General features: G+C 34.1%; 3 protein-coding genes across 6 annotated transcripts; 2 read left to right on the forward strand and 1 right to left on the reverse strand.

Moving 5' to 3' along the window:
- Positions 1-240: 240 nt before the first annotated feature.
- On the forward strand, positions 241-5,245 carry LOC137837814 (GroES-like zinc-binding dehydrogenase family protein). The gene is made up of 10 exons (XM_068646951.2): positions 241-533; positions 641-777; positions 1,261-1,298; positions 1,659-1,981; positions 3,071-3,153; positions 3,245-3,320; positions 3,410-3,471; positions 3,718-3,813; positions 3,908-4,069; positions 4,924-5,245. The coding sequence occupies exons 1-10, from the start codon at positions 497-499 to the stop codon at positions 5,038-5,040; spliced, it is 1,131 nt and encodes a 376-aa protein (XP_068503052.1). The 5' UTR covers positions 241-496; the 3' UTR covers positions 5,041-5,245.
- A 527-nt stretch (positions 5,246-5,772) lies between these two features.
- Positions 5,773-6,451, forward strand: LOC137838886 (toll/interleukin-1 receptor-like protein). Its single transcript, XM_068648098.2, has one exon. The coding sequence runs from the start codon at positions 5,912-5,914 to the stop codon at positions 6,449-6,451; it is 540 nt and encodes a 179-aa protein (XP_068504199.1). The 5' UTR covers positions 5,773-5,911.
- Positions 6,452-6,894: 443 nt separating this feature from the next.
- Positions 6,895-14,381, reverse strand: LOC137837816 (uncharacterized). Of its 4 annotated transcripts, XM_068646963.2 has the most exons (6): positions 14,011-14,381; positions 12,474-13,425; positions 12,194-12,360; positions 11,640-11,904; positions 7,301-7,357; positions 6,895-7,049 (listed from the first exon to the last, which is right to left on the reverse strand). In XM_068646963.2, the coding sequence occupies exons 1-4, from the start codon at positions 14,196-14,198 to the stop codon at positions 11,697-11,699; spliced, it is 1,515 nt and encodes a 504-aa protein (XP_068503064.1). In that variant the 5' UTR covers positions 14,199-14,381; the 3' UTR covers positions 6,895-7,049; positions 7,301-7,357; positions 11,640-11,696. The 4 variants fall into 4 exon arrangements, with proteins under 4 accessions (XP_068503064.1, XP_068503063.1, XP_068503062.1 ...); XM_068646962.2 differs by lacking the exon at positions 7,301-7,357; XM_068646961.1 differs by lacking the exons at positions 6,895-7,049; positions 7,301-7,357 and adding an exon at positions 10,142-10,805.
- Positions 14,382-14,799: the final 418 nt, after the last annotated feature.

A 14,799-nucleotide genomic window follows, 5' to 3' on the forward strand; every position in this document is an offset into this window, starting at 1 on the left:
TAATATATAGGAGCAAAGAATATAAGTTATTGTGAGTTGATTTGTTGGCTATGATTTTTGTCATTTATTTTCGTAGTTCAATGGTTGTTATGTTAGTTTTGCTTTTTTTGTTCATTATTGTCATACTAATTTTAATTTCTTCTTGTTCTTCTTCTCGTTTTTTTACGCTTTTTTTTTTTTTTTTTTTTATCTTTGTTGGTTTTGTTTGATACCGTAGAATAAGTTTTTATCTGTGAATATGATCTCTAAAAACTAAGCTTATTTCTAAGAATTTTTTTATGTTGTATAGATTAAGATACAACCTTAAAATTAATGTCTCTAGTGGCACACTGTAACTACATTCTTAATCCTACCAACACCAACTAGTTGATTCTATGTCTCAACAGTCTCTACCTACCACAACCACAACCACCACCAACAAGAACAATAACAGCTATTTCTAGTTCTCTTCCACCCTTTTCTTTTTCACTTTTCTAATTCTTCTTCACTCACCAACATGGCAACTTCAACCCCTCAAGTCATCACCTGCAAAGGTAAACTCAGCCACCCTTTTCTTTTGATATCTCTGTCTCTCCATTCTTTATGATGAACATTTGATAGTGGGGTTTTTGTTAATGATGGCATGTGGAACATGGAACAGCTGCAGTGGCATGGGGAGCTGGGGAGCCACTGGTGATGGAGGAAGTGGAAGTGAGTCCTCCTCAACCAATGGAGATTAGGATTAAGGTTGTCTCCACCTCTCTCTGCCGCAGTGATCTCTCTGCTTGGGAATCTCATGTAAGTCTTGTCATCATTGTCTTTCAGAAGAATTTGTTTCATAGAACTTTTTAGGGATCTTTTGGAATATCAAATCTATAATTTAATTGGAATGCACTGACACTGCAAAGTTTTTTTACATCATCATCCAATCATGGATTGGCATATCATTGAAAATTATTGACTTCTTAATTTTAAAAATAGTAATTAATGTGACTTCTAACTGGTTAAGAGTGTAAAAGTCCATGCGCTGACAAATGACCATGTATTAGAATTAAACTAATGAAAATTAGTGGAATCATATCTTGGGCAACAAGGGTCCAGAAACCACTCTTTGTGAGATGTAATTGAATAACATAAGAGGTAAGGTGTACCTGAAACTTATTCGAGCTTAATGATGGTTGGTGGTGTGATGGATTAGTTTGCTGTTGAATATTTCTTTGCTGTCACGATTGTTGTCTTTTCTGTTGAAAGATTTAAGACTGTGCGTGCTTTTTTGTGCAGGCCATATTTCCTCGCATATTTGGCCATGAAGCATCAGGGTAATCTATTCTTAATTTTTATCTTTGGACTATAGACAACATTAGTCACTACTACTACTGATCCTTAGGATTTTTTCTTTGAATTTCTCAAGAAGAATTTCTTTTAGAGTTACCAATTAGTCAGTATGAGAATTGCATTGCATCAAATACTCATGTACCAAGTTCCTTGAGTGACAATGACCAACTACCAGCGAGCAGCTGCATTGGCTTTGGCACAGACGCTGAGAATATTACTGATGCTAGAAAGTGATGCACTATGCATGGCAATGTGATAATAGTTGCATCATGGACATGTCTTAAATCATGGAAAAATGAGTAATTATCTGAATAGTCAGTTGAATATTTAGTGTAGTTTTGCAGGATTGTTGAGAGTGTGGGACTGGGAGTGACTGAATTCAAAGAGGGTGACCATGTACTAACAGTATTCATTGGAGAATGCATGACATGCAAACAGTGTACATCTGGAAAAAGTAATATTTGTCAAGTTTTGGGACTGGAAAGAAGGGGTTTAATGCACAGTGATCAGAAGACGCGCTTCTCAGTAAAAGGGAAGCCAGTTTATCATTATTGTGCTGTTTCAAGTTTCAGTGAATATACAGTAATCCATTCCGGATGTGCAGTGAAAGTGAGCCCCCATGCCCCTCTTGAGAAAATTTGCCTTCTGAGTTGTGGGGTTGCTGCAGGTAAAAATTTCAAGTGTTTATTATTAGTTCTACAAAATTGGGAATAGATCAAAGGAGTTTTAGATCAACATTGAAAAATTTAACTTTGTACTTAAATTACTTGATGTAGTAACAGGTTAATAGCCATTGGGCTGTCTGATTTTTTTTTCTTGTTATTTCCCATGGATGGTTAGAGGAGGCATGACTCTGTCTCTGTATTCAGCAGCTTGAATGTTAAAGGAACAGTAGGACCTCACCAAATAAATAAAGGCAATATATATAATTGTAATCTTATCATTATTGATCCTCTCAGCTGCAGATCACCATGTGAATTGGCCTGATTTTCTCTTAAATTAGTTGAACTTAAAAAGATAATGATTCCCTTTTATGTTGTTTTGCATTTTTGTCACCGATTGATTGTCAAAGGTCTACTGTTCTTTACAGTTTAAACTGATTTTAGGGCATATAACTGTTCCATCACCTGGTTCATAGATCCTTGTCGTATAGGTTTGCCTGCAAAATGTCCTCATCTATCGCATTGTTTGCTTTTAATATTTTCTTCTTGTTGACAACAACTATTTTGTATGAAGACAAATATAACATGAACTAATTTGTTTGATCCCAATAATTTATTGAAAAAAATACTTTTAATCGCATCATTTTGCATGTTTAGAGATATTAACTGATGATTTGTTGCTTCTTTTGGACTTCCGGAAAAACATGAAACTAATTTAATTATAAATGTGACCCAAAACTCTACTGGACTTCCAGATTATTAACCAAAGCAGGTTCAGAAATGATTGGTAAGGAAACATCAGATAGTGTTAAAATGTTTTAATATTAGATTTGATGATGCTATAGCCATTGTGAGTGGCTTAGGTAAAGATTGGATCACTGGATGCAGTTGTTAGTTAGTTCTAAGTGACACTGGATGACTTTGTAGGGTATAACTTATTTTCCTCCTTTTTCTTACACCTCACGTATAATTTATTATGAACTTTTGTTGCTGGACACTTTCACCAAAGATCCCAATTAGTGTTGTGTTGTTGATGTCATTGATAAATTATTCATTTATGGTTGATTATGGGAGTCATTGCATTTCAACATTAGGTCTGGGTGCAGCATGGAATGTTGCTGATGTGTCAAAAGGATCAACTGTGGTGATTTTTGGTCTTGGAACTGTAGGCCTATCCGTAAGTAAAGGGACTGAGCAATTGTATCTTTGCTTCTCAACAGATGAGTGATAATATTTTCCAAATTGTAGTTAACATTCCTTTCAATTAGGTTGCTCAAGCATCAAAACTAAGAGGTGCATCTAGAATAATTGGTGTTGACAACAATCCACAGAAGTGTGAAAACGGTACCATATTCAGTCCCCCAAATTACTCCTTAATTTATTTTTATTATTCCCCTGATTTATTTATTGCTGTCTTGTTGGTGTTACCACAGCTAAGGCTTTTGGTGTTACAGAAGTTGTTGACCCGAATTCATGTGAAGAACCTGTTGCTCAGGTGGGTTGATCTTCTCATTACAAAATTATCTGATTTAACTTTTCATACTTTATCTTATGGAGAGTATTGTATATAGCTTTAATTCATGTATAACCAAAGTATGCTTCAAGATCAAATATTACATGTGATCCATACAAATCTATCGTTAATCTAATTTGGTTAATTCTTCAGCACAAAATCTATTAGTATGTACACAAAAAGGTTATGATGTCATAACAACCATTAATATATGTTGAAAATTTCCAGGTTATTAAGCGGATTACTGATGGTGGAGCAGATTTCTCATTCGAATGTGTAGGTGACACTGATATGATAACCACTGCATTGCAGTCATGCTGTGATGTAATGCTCTATATACCCAAAATTAGTGTTTTTGACATTTAAAAGCTTTTATTCATTATAATTGGATTCATTCTGTCTTTCCTTGGTTGCATAGGGATGGGGTTTGACTGTAACACTTGGTGTGCCAAAGGTGAAGCCTGTGATGTCAGCTCATTATGGACTACTACTAATGGGAAGAACATTGAAAGGATCTCTATTTGGAGGATGGAAACCAAAATCTGATCTGCCTTCATTAGTAGAGAAGTATGTCAACAAGGTAACAATAACAGTACCCTGAACATTTCCTTTTTTTCTTTCTAAGCATGACTACTTCATATATTTTTACACTAAGGTGAAACATGTCTATCTCTACTTCTTGATCGAAATATCATGTGTTCCCTTTCATGATGGATATGTATTCTTACATAACCGAATGTTGGTAAACCGAGCAATTTAGGCTGTTACCTTCTGCATAAATGGTTCTCAAGCAAGACTATTTGAAAATGCCATTTTATTGCCCAAGAAGTTATGCTTTTTCCATAAGAACTTATAGGAGAAAAATTCAGAAAGTGTAATGAAATAAACTTTTTGTATATAAGTTATTGCCTACGAGTTAAAAATATGCTTTTTGAGAGGCTAATGTGAGAAAACTTTTACAAATAAACTTATCTGCCTAAGCTAATTTCATCTTTCTTTCTTATTTTACTCTTCTGAAAGTGTTTATCTAGCTTCTGTGTGCCACTTTCTTACTTCCATCTGCTTCACTTGTATAGTTATTCACGAAAAAGTTGAGGAAAATTTCCTGTTATCATTAATACAAGAACAAAAATCTTAGTTTACAACGTTTAGCATGGGATGTGATGTACATCTGGTATTTGCAACCTAGTCTTACTTTTTATTATAAAGTCTATCAAAAGTCTGTAACTGAGATTTTCTGGAGTTAACAGAGAGAAAGGAATTGAGAATGCAACCTCAAATTCTATTAGAGCTAGATTCTTGCTTTATATACTTTTTGTCCCCGTGGATTATTTTATTGTTCTTTAGTTTGATATTGGAGATACATTCTTATAAGCAGTGTTTTTTAGCAAAAAATATATGCACCAAATTACTAATATTATGATTAATATGCAGGAAATCCAGATTGATGACTACATAACACACAATTTGCCATTTGATGACATCAACAAAGCTTTTAATCTCATGAAGGAAGGAAAGTGTCTGCGTTGTGTTATCCACATGCCAAGATAATACCTGAAGTTTCTTTTATGTTATTTTTTCTAAAAAGAGAAAGTTATTGTAGAAATCAGTGCCCCATAGAATGTAGAAACTTCTTTGCATAGTTATCATTGAACATTGGTGAGAGTTGAATCTTGTAATGGCAATATTGATTATGCTAATCATATGCTATGCTAATTTTTGTCTTTGCTCAACTATAAAATTTACATATGCTAAAGAATCTGACATTGTAGCTGTACACATCGATTCTACCTTCTAATACACTCTAAGTTGTTACACTACATCCTTAAGAAACAAGGTAATCTGTCAATTATGGCAGGCCATATTAATGTATTCTTTAGACTAGTTGCAACCAGTTTAATGAAATTAGTATTTTGAAGTCTTGCACAACACATAATAAACGTTTATTTGTATATCATTAAAATTTGTAAAATATTTTTAAATATATAAAATATACTTTAAATGTAATGAAACAATTTAAAATGTGATATAAGTGATTTCTAATTTAAAACAGATACATAGTTAATCAAACAAAATATACATATAAATAAGAAGAGAGTAATTTGATATGATGCAGAGAGACTTTTTTTAGTGTTGAGAATGTCCGTTTCAGAGACAACTGAAGAGAGTGTTATCTAAGTTGAAGATTCTACTTTATAGTACAAAAGTAGATACATAATTTCATAATGCATGTTAGAAGAAGGGCAAGGTTGATTATTTTATAAATCTTGGTGGAAGGTTTCAGTGAATACTAGTTAGGATCAACAAATCTATTGGTTTGATTTCAGAAAGTGAGAGTGCTTTGCTTTACATATTAAACTGGAGACTTAACACTTCATCCACCACAATCATACTATCATAGTGTACTTTCTTCTCAGTTCTCATGGCAATGGGATCATGTTCCTCTTCCTTCACCTATGATGTTTTCCTCAGCTTCAGAGGGGAAGACACACGCCATGGTGTTACTGGCCATCTCTACAAAGCCCTTCATGACAGGGGAATCTACACTTTCATTGATGATGAGGAGCTTCAGAGAGGGGAGGAAATAACACCAGCACTTGTGAAGGCAATTGAAGAGTCCAGGATTGCCATCACTGTGCTCTCTATAAACTATGCTTCTTCCTCATTTTGCTTAGATGAACTTGACTACATCCTTGGGTGCTTTAACAAAAAATATATGTTGGTGTTGCCAGATTTCTTTAAGGTAGATTCTTCTGATGTCATACACCAGAAAGGTAGTTATGGAGAAGCATTGGCTAAGCATGAGGAAAGGTTCAACCATAACATGGAGAAATTGAAGAATTGGAAGAAGGCTTTGCATCAAGTAGCTAACTTGTCTGGCTTTCATTTGAAACATGGGTACCCCACCTTACCAATCTCTTACCTCAATTTTTGTTTGATTAATTTTCACTGTGATTCTTAGAGTGATTTCTCTAAACGAATTTCGTCATTCTTAGAGTATTAAAGTTTGATAAATGCGAACGTTTAACACAGATATGAGACAATATAATGACTAATTATTTTTGTTTTTAAAATTAAATTTTATTTAATGATGAAACTTTGGTTAAAATGTACAATTTATGGTCACCTCTATTAAGTTGAAATTGTATAATATTGCGAAGTTGTATTCAAATTCAATGATGTCAAACTGAACAAGGGTACAATTAGTGTAAGTTTTAAATTAAGTTGTGGCTAACTGATTGTAGTTGTCCTTATTGTTGTGATCTGTATAAATGAAACAAAGGAGAAGAAGTATTAAAACTAGCGTACATGATATTTTTTTTCTTGAAGAATACATAGAGGAGGAATTCAATTTGGTGTTTTAGTAGTGACAAAAGAATAACTTAGCATACCCAGCTAATGTACATCAAAACATAACTTTACATATTTATGTTTACAAAATTTAATTATAAATTACTCAACAAAGAGTTTACATATCCAAATAAATATATATCAAAACATAAAGAAGCATCCCCTAAGCTATGATATCTCCTTCCTTTAATTGGTTCCCATACCTGCCACTACAATTCACAAACTTATCAATTATATTTTAAAACTATTCATAACCTTTTTCAGAAGACAAATTCTTTCTCCATTTGGTTTAACTTCTTTCTCTTAAATATAATAAACAGGTCTTACATTGCAAACATTAAGGGGGAAGAAGCCTAAGAAATAAACAAGCCAAAGTCCAGCACATCACACATTTTATAAAAGAGAAGGGAAGGATACTATAAGATCAAGCAAAAACAAGGTAGACAACCAAAGAAGGTACCTAATCCAGTGCTGATGATCATAAATGCACATAAGCGAAAACTCAGAAACTGATTCTCTGAAATTTAATAAACACAACAACATTGATAAGGAAAGCTGTTATGAAGGGCTTATTTGATGATGATTATAACTTTGAAAATTTTCTATTGATAAGCAGAGACAATTTATAACTTTGAAAAATTAGATAGTGGAGGTGAAACAATAAATGATGAGCAAGGTTAGTAAGTTCTTCTTCCTTTTTAAGCCATATGATCTTAAGGTTCAAATTCCTCATACAAGCTATTGGTAGTTGCTCCAGCAGCATTGGTTTCCTTTTCAGGAAACTTTTTGACAGAATCTGTCATATCATTACTTATCAGTTGTAAACTAGAGATTTTTGTATTGCCAAAAGTTATGATATGTGATTCAACATATTTTTATAATACAAATGAGATTTTGGTATGAATATGTAAAGGGATTTCCATGGTTTAACCTCTTGGTTAAGAATGTTCTTTTTTGGGTTGAATAGGTCTTATATGGCATTGCTTGATTTGATTTTGGTATTGCAGGTGAGAATGAGGGGCATGTGTTCAACTCCAATGATGTGAAAACTGTGCTTTAATTATTTGGCCATCTTTATTCAGTTTTCTTTTCATGGCAGACTTCTGTTTCCTTTTTCCACAGCTCAAAAAATTGAGACTTCTTTGATATAAACAAAGTTTAGGTGAGAAAATCATCAAAATTAAATAGCTTTTTATAAACTCTTCGTTTAACTATTTAGCAGCATAGCTACAATCACAATGGTAAAAACATATTGTTACTGAGTTGTGAACTTTTCTTTTTCTGAGATAGGAACTAGAATTTTGTGGCAAAGTAGAAGATCCCTAATTATGTTATCAAAGTAGAAGTTCTTAGTTTTATAAACTAGGTCAATACTCATTTTGTGTTGTACTAAAAAAAATGTCATTTATTTTCAAAACATTTGTAGTACAAGAAAAGCCATGTTTATTTTCAAAAAATATATTTAGTGTGTAAAAGTATATTTATAAAAAATAGGGCTTACAGAATCTTAAAAACTGACACATTTATTTTCAAAATAATTACAGTGCCTTTTCTTTGCAATGTTTATTTTCCTTTCATCTTACAGTATTTTCTCAAATTTCAACACTTTTCTGGTTCTCTTCTTTTTTTCTATTAATTAGTTGCATAGTCCTTAAGAGAGTGGATCTCCATTTATTTTATGAACTATAAATCTAACTCTCCTTGCATTCCAATTTCTGAGTTTGTTTTATGAATCAATCAATCTACTTGCTTTCTTGTTTTTTAATGGAAAAAATATGCATTTTCAATTAAAACATGTTTAAATTTTTTTAGGATAAGTAAATTCTTTTTAAAGAATGTTGATACACCTGCATAAGCAAGTTTCCTACTTCCCTTAAGAGTAAAAAAAAATGAACTTTCTAAAATGCACATTAGGGTATATGTCATTGGTAAGTTGTTGCTTCCTCAATGAAACATGCATCAAAGACAACCTTCCTCCACAAAATAAAAAGCAGCTCTTGTCAACCATATTAATTTGATGTTTTCGTAAGTAAGTGACATACCAAAGTGTATTACACAACTCAGCTTCCAAATTTATTTTCATACTTGACAGGTCAAATAAGGAAGCTGTACTCGGCAGTAACATTACATAATTCCTACTATTTGTTCTCTTGAACTAAACACAAAGCACGTAGCTATCACAAAAGATGAAATCATGATACAAACCAAGTAGCTATGAAGATGACGAAGGAAACAAAAGACAAAGCACATGGTGAGCAATCATCTCAGCGAACAATTCAAGACCCTACCAAGGATCTCATGGACCCGACCAGAGGAGATGGGCATAAATCAGAGCACCAACAGTTCTTCCTTTTGGTCTTCTTAAGAGATAGAATATGTTGTAAATAATTTTGGACTCACTTTAGGGATCCAAAAATGCAAAGATATGCTAGAATAAGGTGTCTATACCATAATAGGGGGTGTAGGTATCATTTTAACTTTCCTAACCCTTCAGGAAGACAATTTGACCTAGTTTCTAGAAGGACAAGCCTAGGATACGGGTATAACTTAGTCAAACCCTAAGGCTGCCCATTTTTCCCTTTTTCCTGTCCTACCCCTTTTGTTTGTTTTCCAAGGCTCCCTCACCTATAAATAGGAGGCCTACCCTTTTATTTTACAAGTTGAAATTAAATAGAAAAGTTACTCTGCACAAATATTGTGAGAACTTTAGTGGGTATTGTCTCCTCTTCCTTTTTGGTCTTATGTTGATGAGAATGAAACTCTCAAGCGGCCTAGTTCCTTCTTCCATTTCCTTTCCATTAATGTTTCCTAGTTTTCTTCTTTATTTCGTAAATTGCATACATATTCACCATACAATGTATTTTATCTTTACCTTTGTGAAATGCACTTTCACACCTACTTAACCACTTGGTTAAGTTAGTGTCCAGTGAAAAATTTTCTAAGGTCATCACCATTAACTCCTAAAATCTCAATCTTAAAGTAAAGTGTCACCAAAATGAAAACATCTAGGAGTTAACACCTTAGGAAAATTCTCATTGGACTCTAACTTAACTAAGTGGTTAAGTAGATGTGAAGGTGTATTTCACAAAGGCAAAGATAAAAGACATTGTATGGTGAACATGTATGCAATTGCCGAAATAAAGAAAACTAGAAAACATTAATAGAAAGGAAACATGAAGGAAATGGATGAAGGAACTTATGGAGATGGTGGTAGGTGGTCACGCCACTTGATGGGTGGAAACCACCAAGATAAGTGCTAGACCGTAGAGAGTTTCATTCTCAACAAGATAAGATCAAAAGGAAGAGAAGACAATACTCACTCAAGCTCTCACAATATTTCACCTTGTAAAATACAATGGGTAGGCCTCCTATTTATAGGTGAAGGAGCCTTGAAAACAAGCAAGAGGGTAGGATGGGAAAAGGGAAAAAATGGGCAACATTAGGGTTTGACTAAGTAAAACCCGCATCCTAGGTTTGTCCTTCTAGAAACTAGGTCAAATTGTCTTTCTAAAGGGCTAGGAACAAGCTAAAATGATACCTACACCCCCTATTATGCTAAAGGCACCTTATTCTAGCCTATCTTTGTTATTTGGACCCCTAAAGTGAGCCTAAAATTATTTACAACATATTCTATCTCTTAAGAAGACCAAAAGGAAGAACAGCTGTTGGAGGTGGAAGCACCAGGGCCACCAAAGATCTCCATTGATGATTATAGATTCCTCAAGATCATTAAATAGTATGGTGTTGGTGCGGTACCATCATCCATTATCATATGACATGCTAGCAATACAATCAATACCACCAAAAAGAGGTTGGATTTGAGAGTCATGTGATGCACAAGCTTGCTTGTCTTCCTGATCGTTATATTGGCAGCAACTACAAGGATCCTTTAAACTTCCCCACTGTTCAATTGACAGAGGATAAGTGATCTGAGAGGAGGAATTCAATTAAACCTGGCTGGCTTCCTGAATTAAACATGAAGATTCCATTTGGCTAGTTAAATTGACATTGCTAAAGCTCTAAAGCAAAAATGACACAATGATTGAAGCACCAAATACAAAAAAATTGTAGCCCGTATCATTTAACTCTTCCACATACATTCTCTGATTCTTATTCCAATAATTATCATCATAGTTGCCAGATTAGGGAAATGTACGAAATTTGCAAACTGAAGACAATGTTAGTTCAGTTACACAAAATTTCTCAAGGTGAAGCACTCATTGATGGCACAAACTATCTATTTATCATAGCTATCTTTGCAGAAGCAATGGGAGTTATTATTGCTATTGAAATTGCTCGTGTCAAAGGTTGATTCCAGTTATGATTAAATGTGACTCTCATGTAATCTTGATGGCTTTTAAAAATAGTCACATTATTCCTTGGAAGTTACGAAATAGATGGTTAAATTGCATAGAGAGAGCAAGGAGCATGTCTATGCACATTTCACATATCTTTAGAGAGGGTAAAGGGTGCCCCCATAGGCTTGCTGATTATGGTACTACATGTCAGGATTTTCATTGGTGGGATAATATCCCTGATTTTCTTAATGATGTATTTTTCAGGGAAAGATACAATCTTCCTTGGTATAGGTTTTCTTCTTAGTGTATTTTGGTTTGGTCCCCCCCTTGTTTGTACTGTTATTTTTTCTTTATTTTTATATTCTAGGAGTGTTGCATATGATTGTTGTTGATAGTGGTGTCAACTTGGTTTGGATGACTACCAACATAGTGATGCAATAAACTCTTGTTTCTATAAAAAAAAATAGACATGTCAAACGTATTGAAAATAGATTTTAGTACCTGGCTTAGTGGTGCCTGAATGAAAGCCACAAGACTTGTTTTCAGGAATGTATGCAACTAATCACCAGTTAAGGCCCTTGGTCTATGTTCAATAGTAGAAAGGGACATCCCTGTCTGTGAAACTGCTCTGACAAATGCCATATTTGCAGTTAAAGTAGGGGCATGCCAATGGTCACCAGTGCCAAAGACAACTTTGTTTTTCAATGCCAGCTTCCTTGTTGTTGGGAGGCCCATCATGCGCTCCGAAGGAGTATCAGGAACAACCCTGAGATGATACTCTAGCTTGTCAGTGCAAATTGTTGGAGATAGTAATTTAGGCATTGGTAACAATACGACAAAAAAAGTATCAACAACATTTGATTCAAATGTGAACTGTATAAATAAAAGATTATGTAAAAGAATTCATTACCGCAACTACATAAGTATAGCAAAACATCCTCCAACTGATTTCATAAAACTGATTTACTCGGCATAGTAACAAACTAGTTATGTCAATAACTTTGTGTTGCAAATTTTTCTTTCTTTTATTTCAGGTAAACACAGACTAAACTCACCTGAGATAATCTATCAACCTGTCTGCTCTCAGTTTCTCATTGGGCCCTCCACACATCGATACCAACTCCTTAAATTCCACAAGAACACTCTCACAAATTAGGCCATTCTTCCCATGTAGGATTCTACCAAATTCAATATGGATTGGGTTTTGAATTTCAGACATTATCTACCAAAAAGAAAATGAGGAAAATTTTAATAACTCCAATTGATGTTGAAGAATAATTTACAAAGACTACATAAGTAATGGTTGTTCATGTAATTTCAATAAAATTTACTTACTTGACCAATCACAAAATCGAAGTTTCCCTTAAACCGCTGTCTTATTTCACTCTCAGGAGTGGCCAGAAGTTTCTTTGTTCCACCATTACTAATTCCTGAAACTAGAGCTATCAAAGCTGTTGTATCAAAATTTACTAGGTCAATCTCACCTAAGAGATTCCTAGACTTCATGGATTCAAAAATTTTATTCTCCATTGAACTTGGTTTCATTCCCATAAGAATGGAACAGAATGTATCACCCAAGTTTGTTCCAACATTCTCTTCTACAGGCCGTGGTTGAATTTTGGCTTCATCTACCAAAAGTTCAAGATGAAAGCACTCCCCAATTCTGGGATTTTCTTCAAACTGTTGTGGCTGAGTTTCAGTTTTTCCTACAGAAAGATCTATTTGGGATGAGTCCACAGCTGAACCTCGAACGCTACATCCAGATTTTGGAACAACATCCCTGCCAACAGCAGGGTTAATTTCAAGGACACATGAATTTCTATATGATCTTGCAATAACATTTATCCAGTCACCTTCAGTTTCTTCCAAGACATCAGAACTGAAAACTGAGAAATCCAACTTGATTTCAGATGCCCCAAGTTCATCTCGAAGTTTGTTGTAGATGTGGGTTGCAAGCCCATTGGCAAAGAACAGAATAACTGAGGATGGTCTTAATGTTAAGTTAGACTGAGCAGCAGCAAGCACTTCTTGAATGCGTAGCTTTAAACCCTTACTTTTACGGCATCTATCCCAGGAAATGTACTCTGGGTTTCTATCAGATACTATAATCCAGACAGGCTTCCTGTTGAGGGTACAAACCACATCAACATGAATGTGTTTAAGAGAACATCTCTCCTCACTGCTAACTGAAGGTGAGAGTGGGATTGGCTTGCAAACTCGAGAAACTCCAGTTATGAAAGGCTGCTGGAGCATATGCACAACTGCTTCAAGGTGCCCAATGTTGACACTGGTATATTCATCACATACATAGAAATTTTCATAAATTGTGAGTAATATAGAAAGTATTAACCAAGAGTAATCATTTAAAGATAAAACTATGACAAACAAAATCTATTTAGAGCTAAAAAATAAGCACAAGAATTAAATCAAATAAAAGACACTTCATCAGAGTAAAGTCACAAAAATCCTTTCCAGCCATACACAATGTAAAAGGTACTGCTGGTAAATGTTTTATGATAAATGCCAGCAACACACTTTTTGATGCACTCTTTCCAATACACAATTATCAGGTACATTTCATGTGAGTTCCACAAATAATTTGAATCAAATCTCTTTCTGTAAGGCTCATTTGAATTCAACATCATAAATTATTGCGCTAGTGAGCATTTCTCTATGCTCCATTAGAAATTATAGGATTACTCATGTTTGTTTAATGATCCAAAATTCCAAACTCACCAAGTAGGTCAAAGTTAGTCATTTCTAACAACTCAAAAGAGTAACACATAAGAGGAATACCCACCAATCAAAACTTGATTTATAAACACGAATAGAATCAAATACAAAAAAAAGTTATGATATTGAGAAGAGAAACCTGAGGGGCCCAGAAGAAGAAGAGGGGCGAGAGAGGAAAGCGAGCTCGGCACGTGCCAATTTGAGGAGGGTTCGTTTACACGAGTGAGTGATGTTGGTGGAACAAGGTAACTTGTCAATGGCATCAATGACGCACTTGCATCTCTGCTTCGCCACTTCCACTTGCGCAACCCGTTGTTCCTCCTCCATTCTGTTTTTGCTCTGTTTTGCTTCCAAGGAATCAACTTTGTTCTTTAATTGCAAACCCTTTTTCTCCAATTTCCCATTTCTTGTTCAGTGTTAGAGATTCTTCGCTACTCGAGAGTGGATCCTTTTTAAAACCCTAGTACCAATTTCACAGTTACCGCTACCATTTTCTTATGATTTTCACCCTTAATTATAATTTTACATGATTATTTTTAGTGTAACCTTTGCACATAATTACTAGTATTTTTAATGTACCTAAACTCAGACTAAATAAATATTCTCTAATAAATAATTATGTAATTATATGCATTAAATCTTTTATATTTTTAATAATTCAAAGTAATATAAAACTATTAACATAATGTCTAACTTAATTTAACTTCAAATACTTTTGTAATTAGTTTATAGCAACTTGAAAGTTGAAAGCCATAAGAATTTTTCTTTTATACCAAAAGTACAATGACCGATCTAAGTTTTTATCCCATAAAAATTCCTTTATAGGTAAAACTTTATAGCACAAAGCATTGACAAAACAGTGTATCATCCTAATGATGAGTTTGCTAGTTTCCTTGTTCTTTCTGGTTGATGACTACAAAGTAAAAAT

This window comes from Phaseolus vulgaris, chromosome 4 (genome assembly GCF_051622355.1).
Source record: "Phaseolus vulgaris cultivar YP4 chromosome 4, ASM5162235v1, whole genome shotgun sequence".
Classification (NCBI taxonomy): Eukaryota; Viridiplantae; Streptophyta; class Magnoliopsida; order Fabales; family Fabaceae; genus Phaseolus; species Phaseolus vulgaris.

Coding starts and splice junctions, on each gene's coding strand:
- LOC137838886 (XM_068648098.2), top strand. CDS start 5,912: ATGGCAATGGGATCATGTTCCTCTTCCTTCACCTATGATGTTTTCCTC.
- LOC137837816 (XM_068646962.2), bottom strand. CDS start 14,198: ATGGAGGAGGAACAACGGGTTGCGCAAGTGGAAGTGGCGAAGCAGAGA. Junction 12,361..12,473: donor TCGATTTTGTGATTGGTCAA/GTAAGTAAATTT, acceptor TCTTTTTGGTAG/ATAATGTCTGAAATTCAAAA. Junction 11,905..12,193: donor AGGTTGATAGATTATCTCAG/GTGAGTTTAGTC, acceptor GTATCATCTCAG/GGTTGTTCCTGATACTCCTT.
- LOC137837814 (XM_068646951.2), top strand. CDS start 497: ATGGCAACTTCAACCCCTCAAGTCATCACCTGCAAAG. Junction 3,321..3,409: donor TCCACAGAAGTGTGAAAACG/GTACCATATTCA, acceptor GTGTTACCACAG/CTAAGGCTTTTGGTGTTACA. Junction 3,814..3,907: donor CATTGCAGTCATGCTGTGAT/GTAATGCTCTAT, acceptor TTGGTTGCATAG/GGATGGGGTTTGACTGTAAC.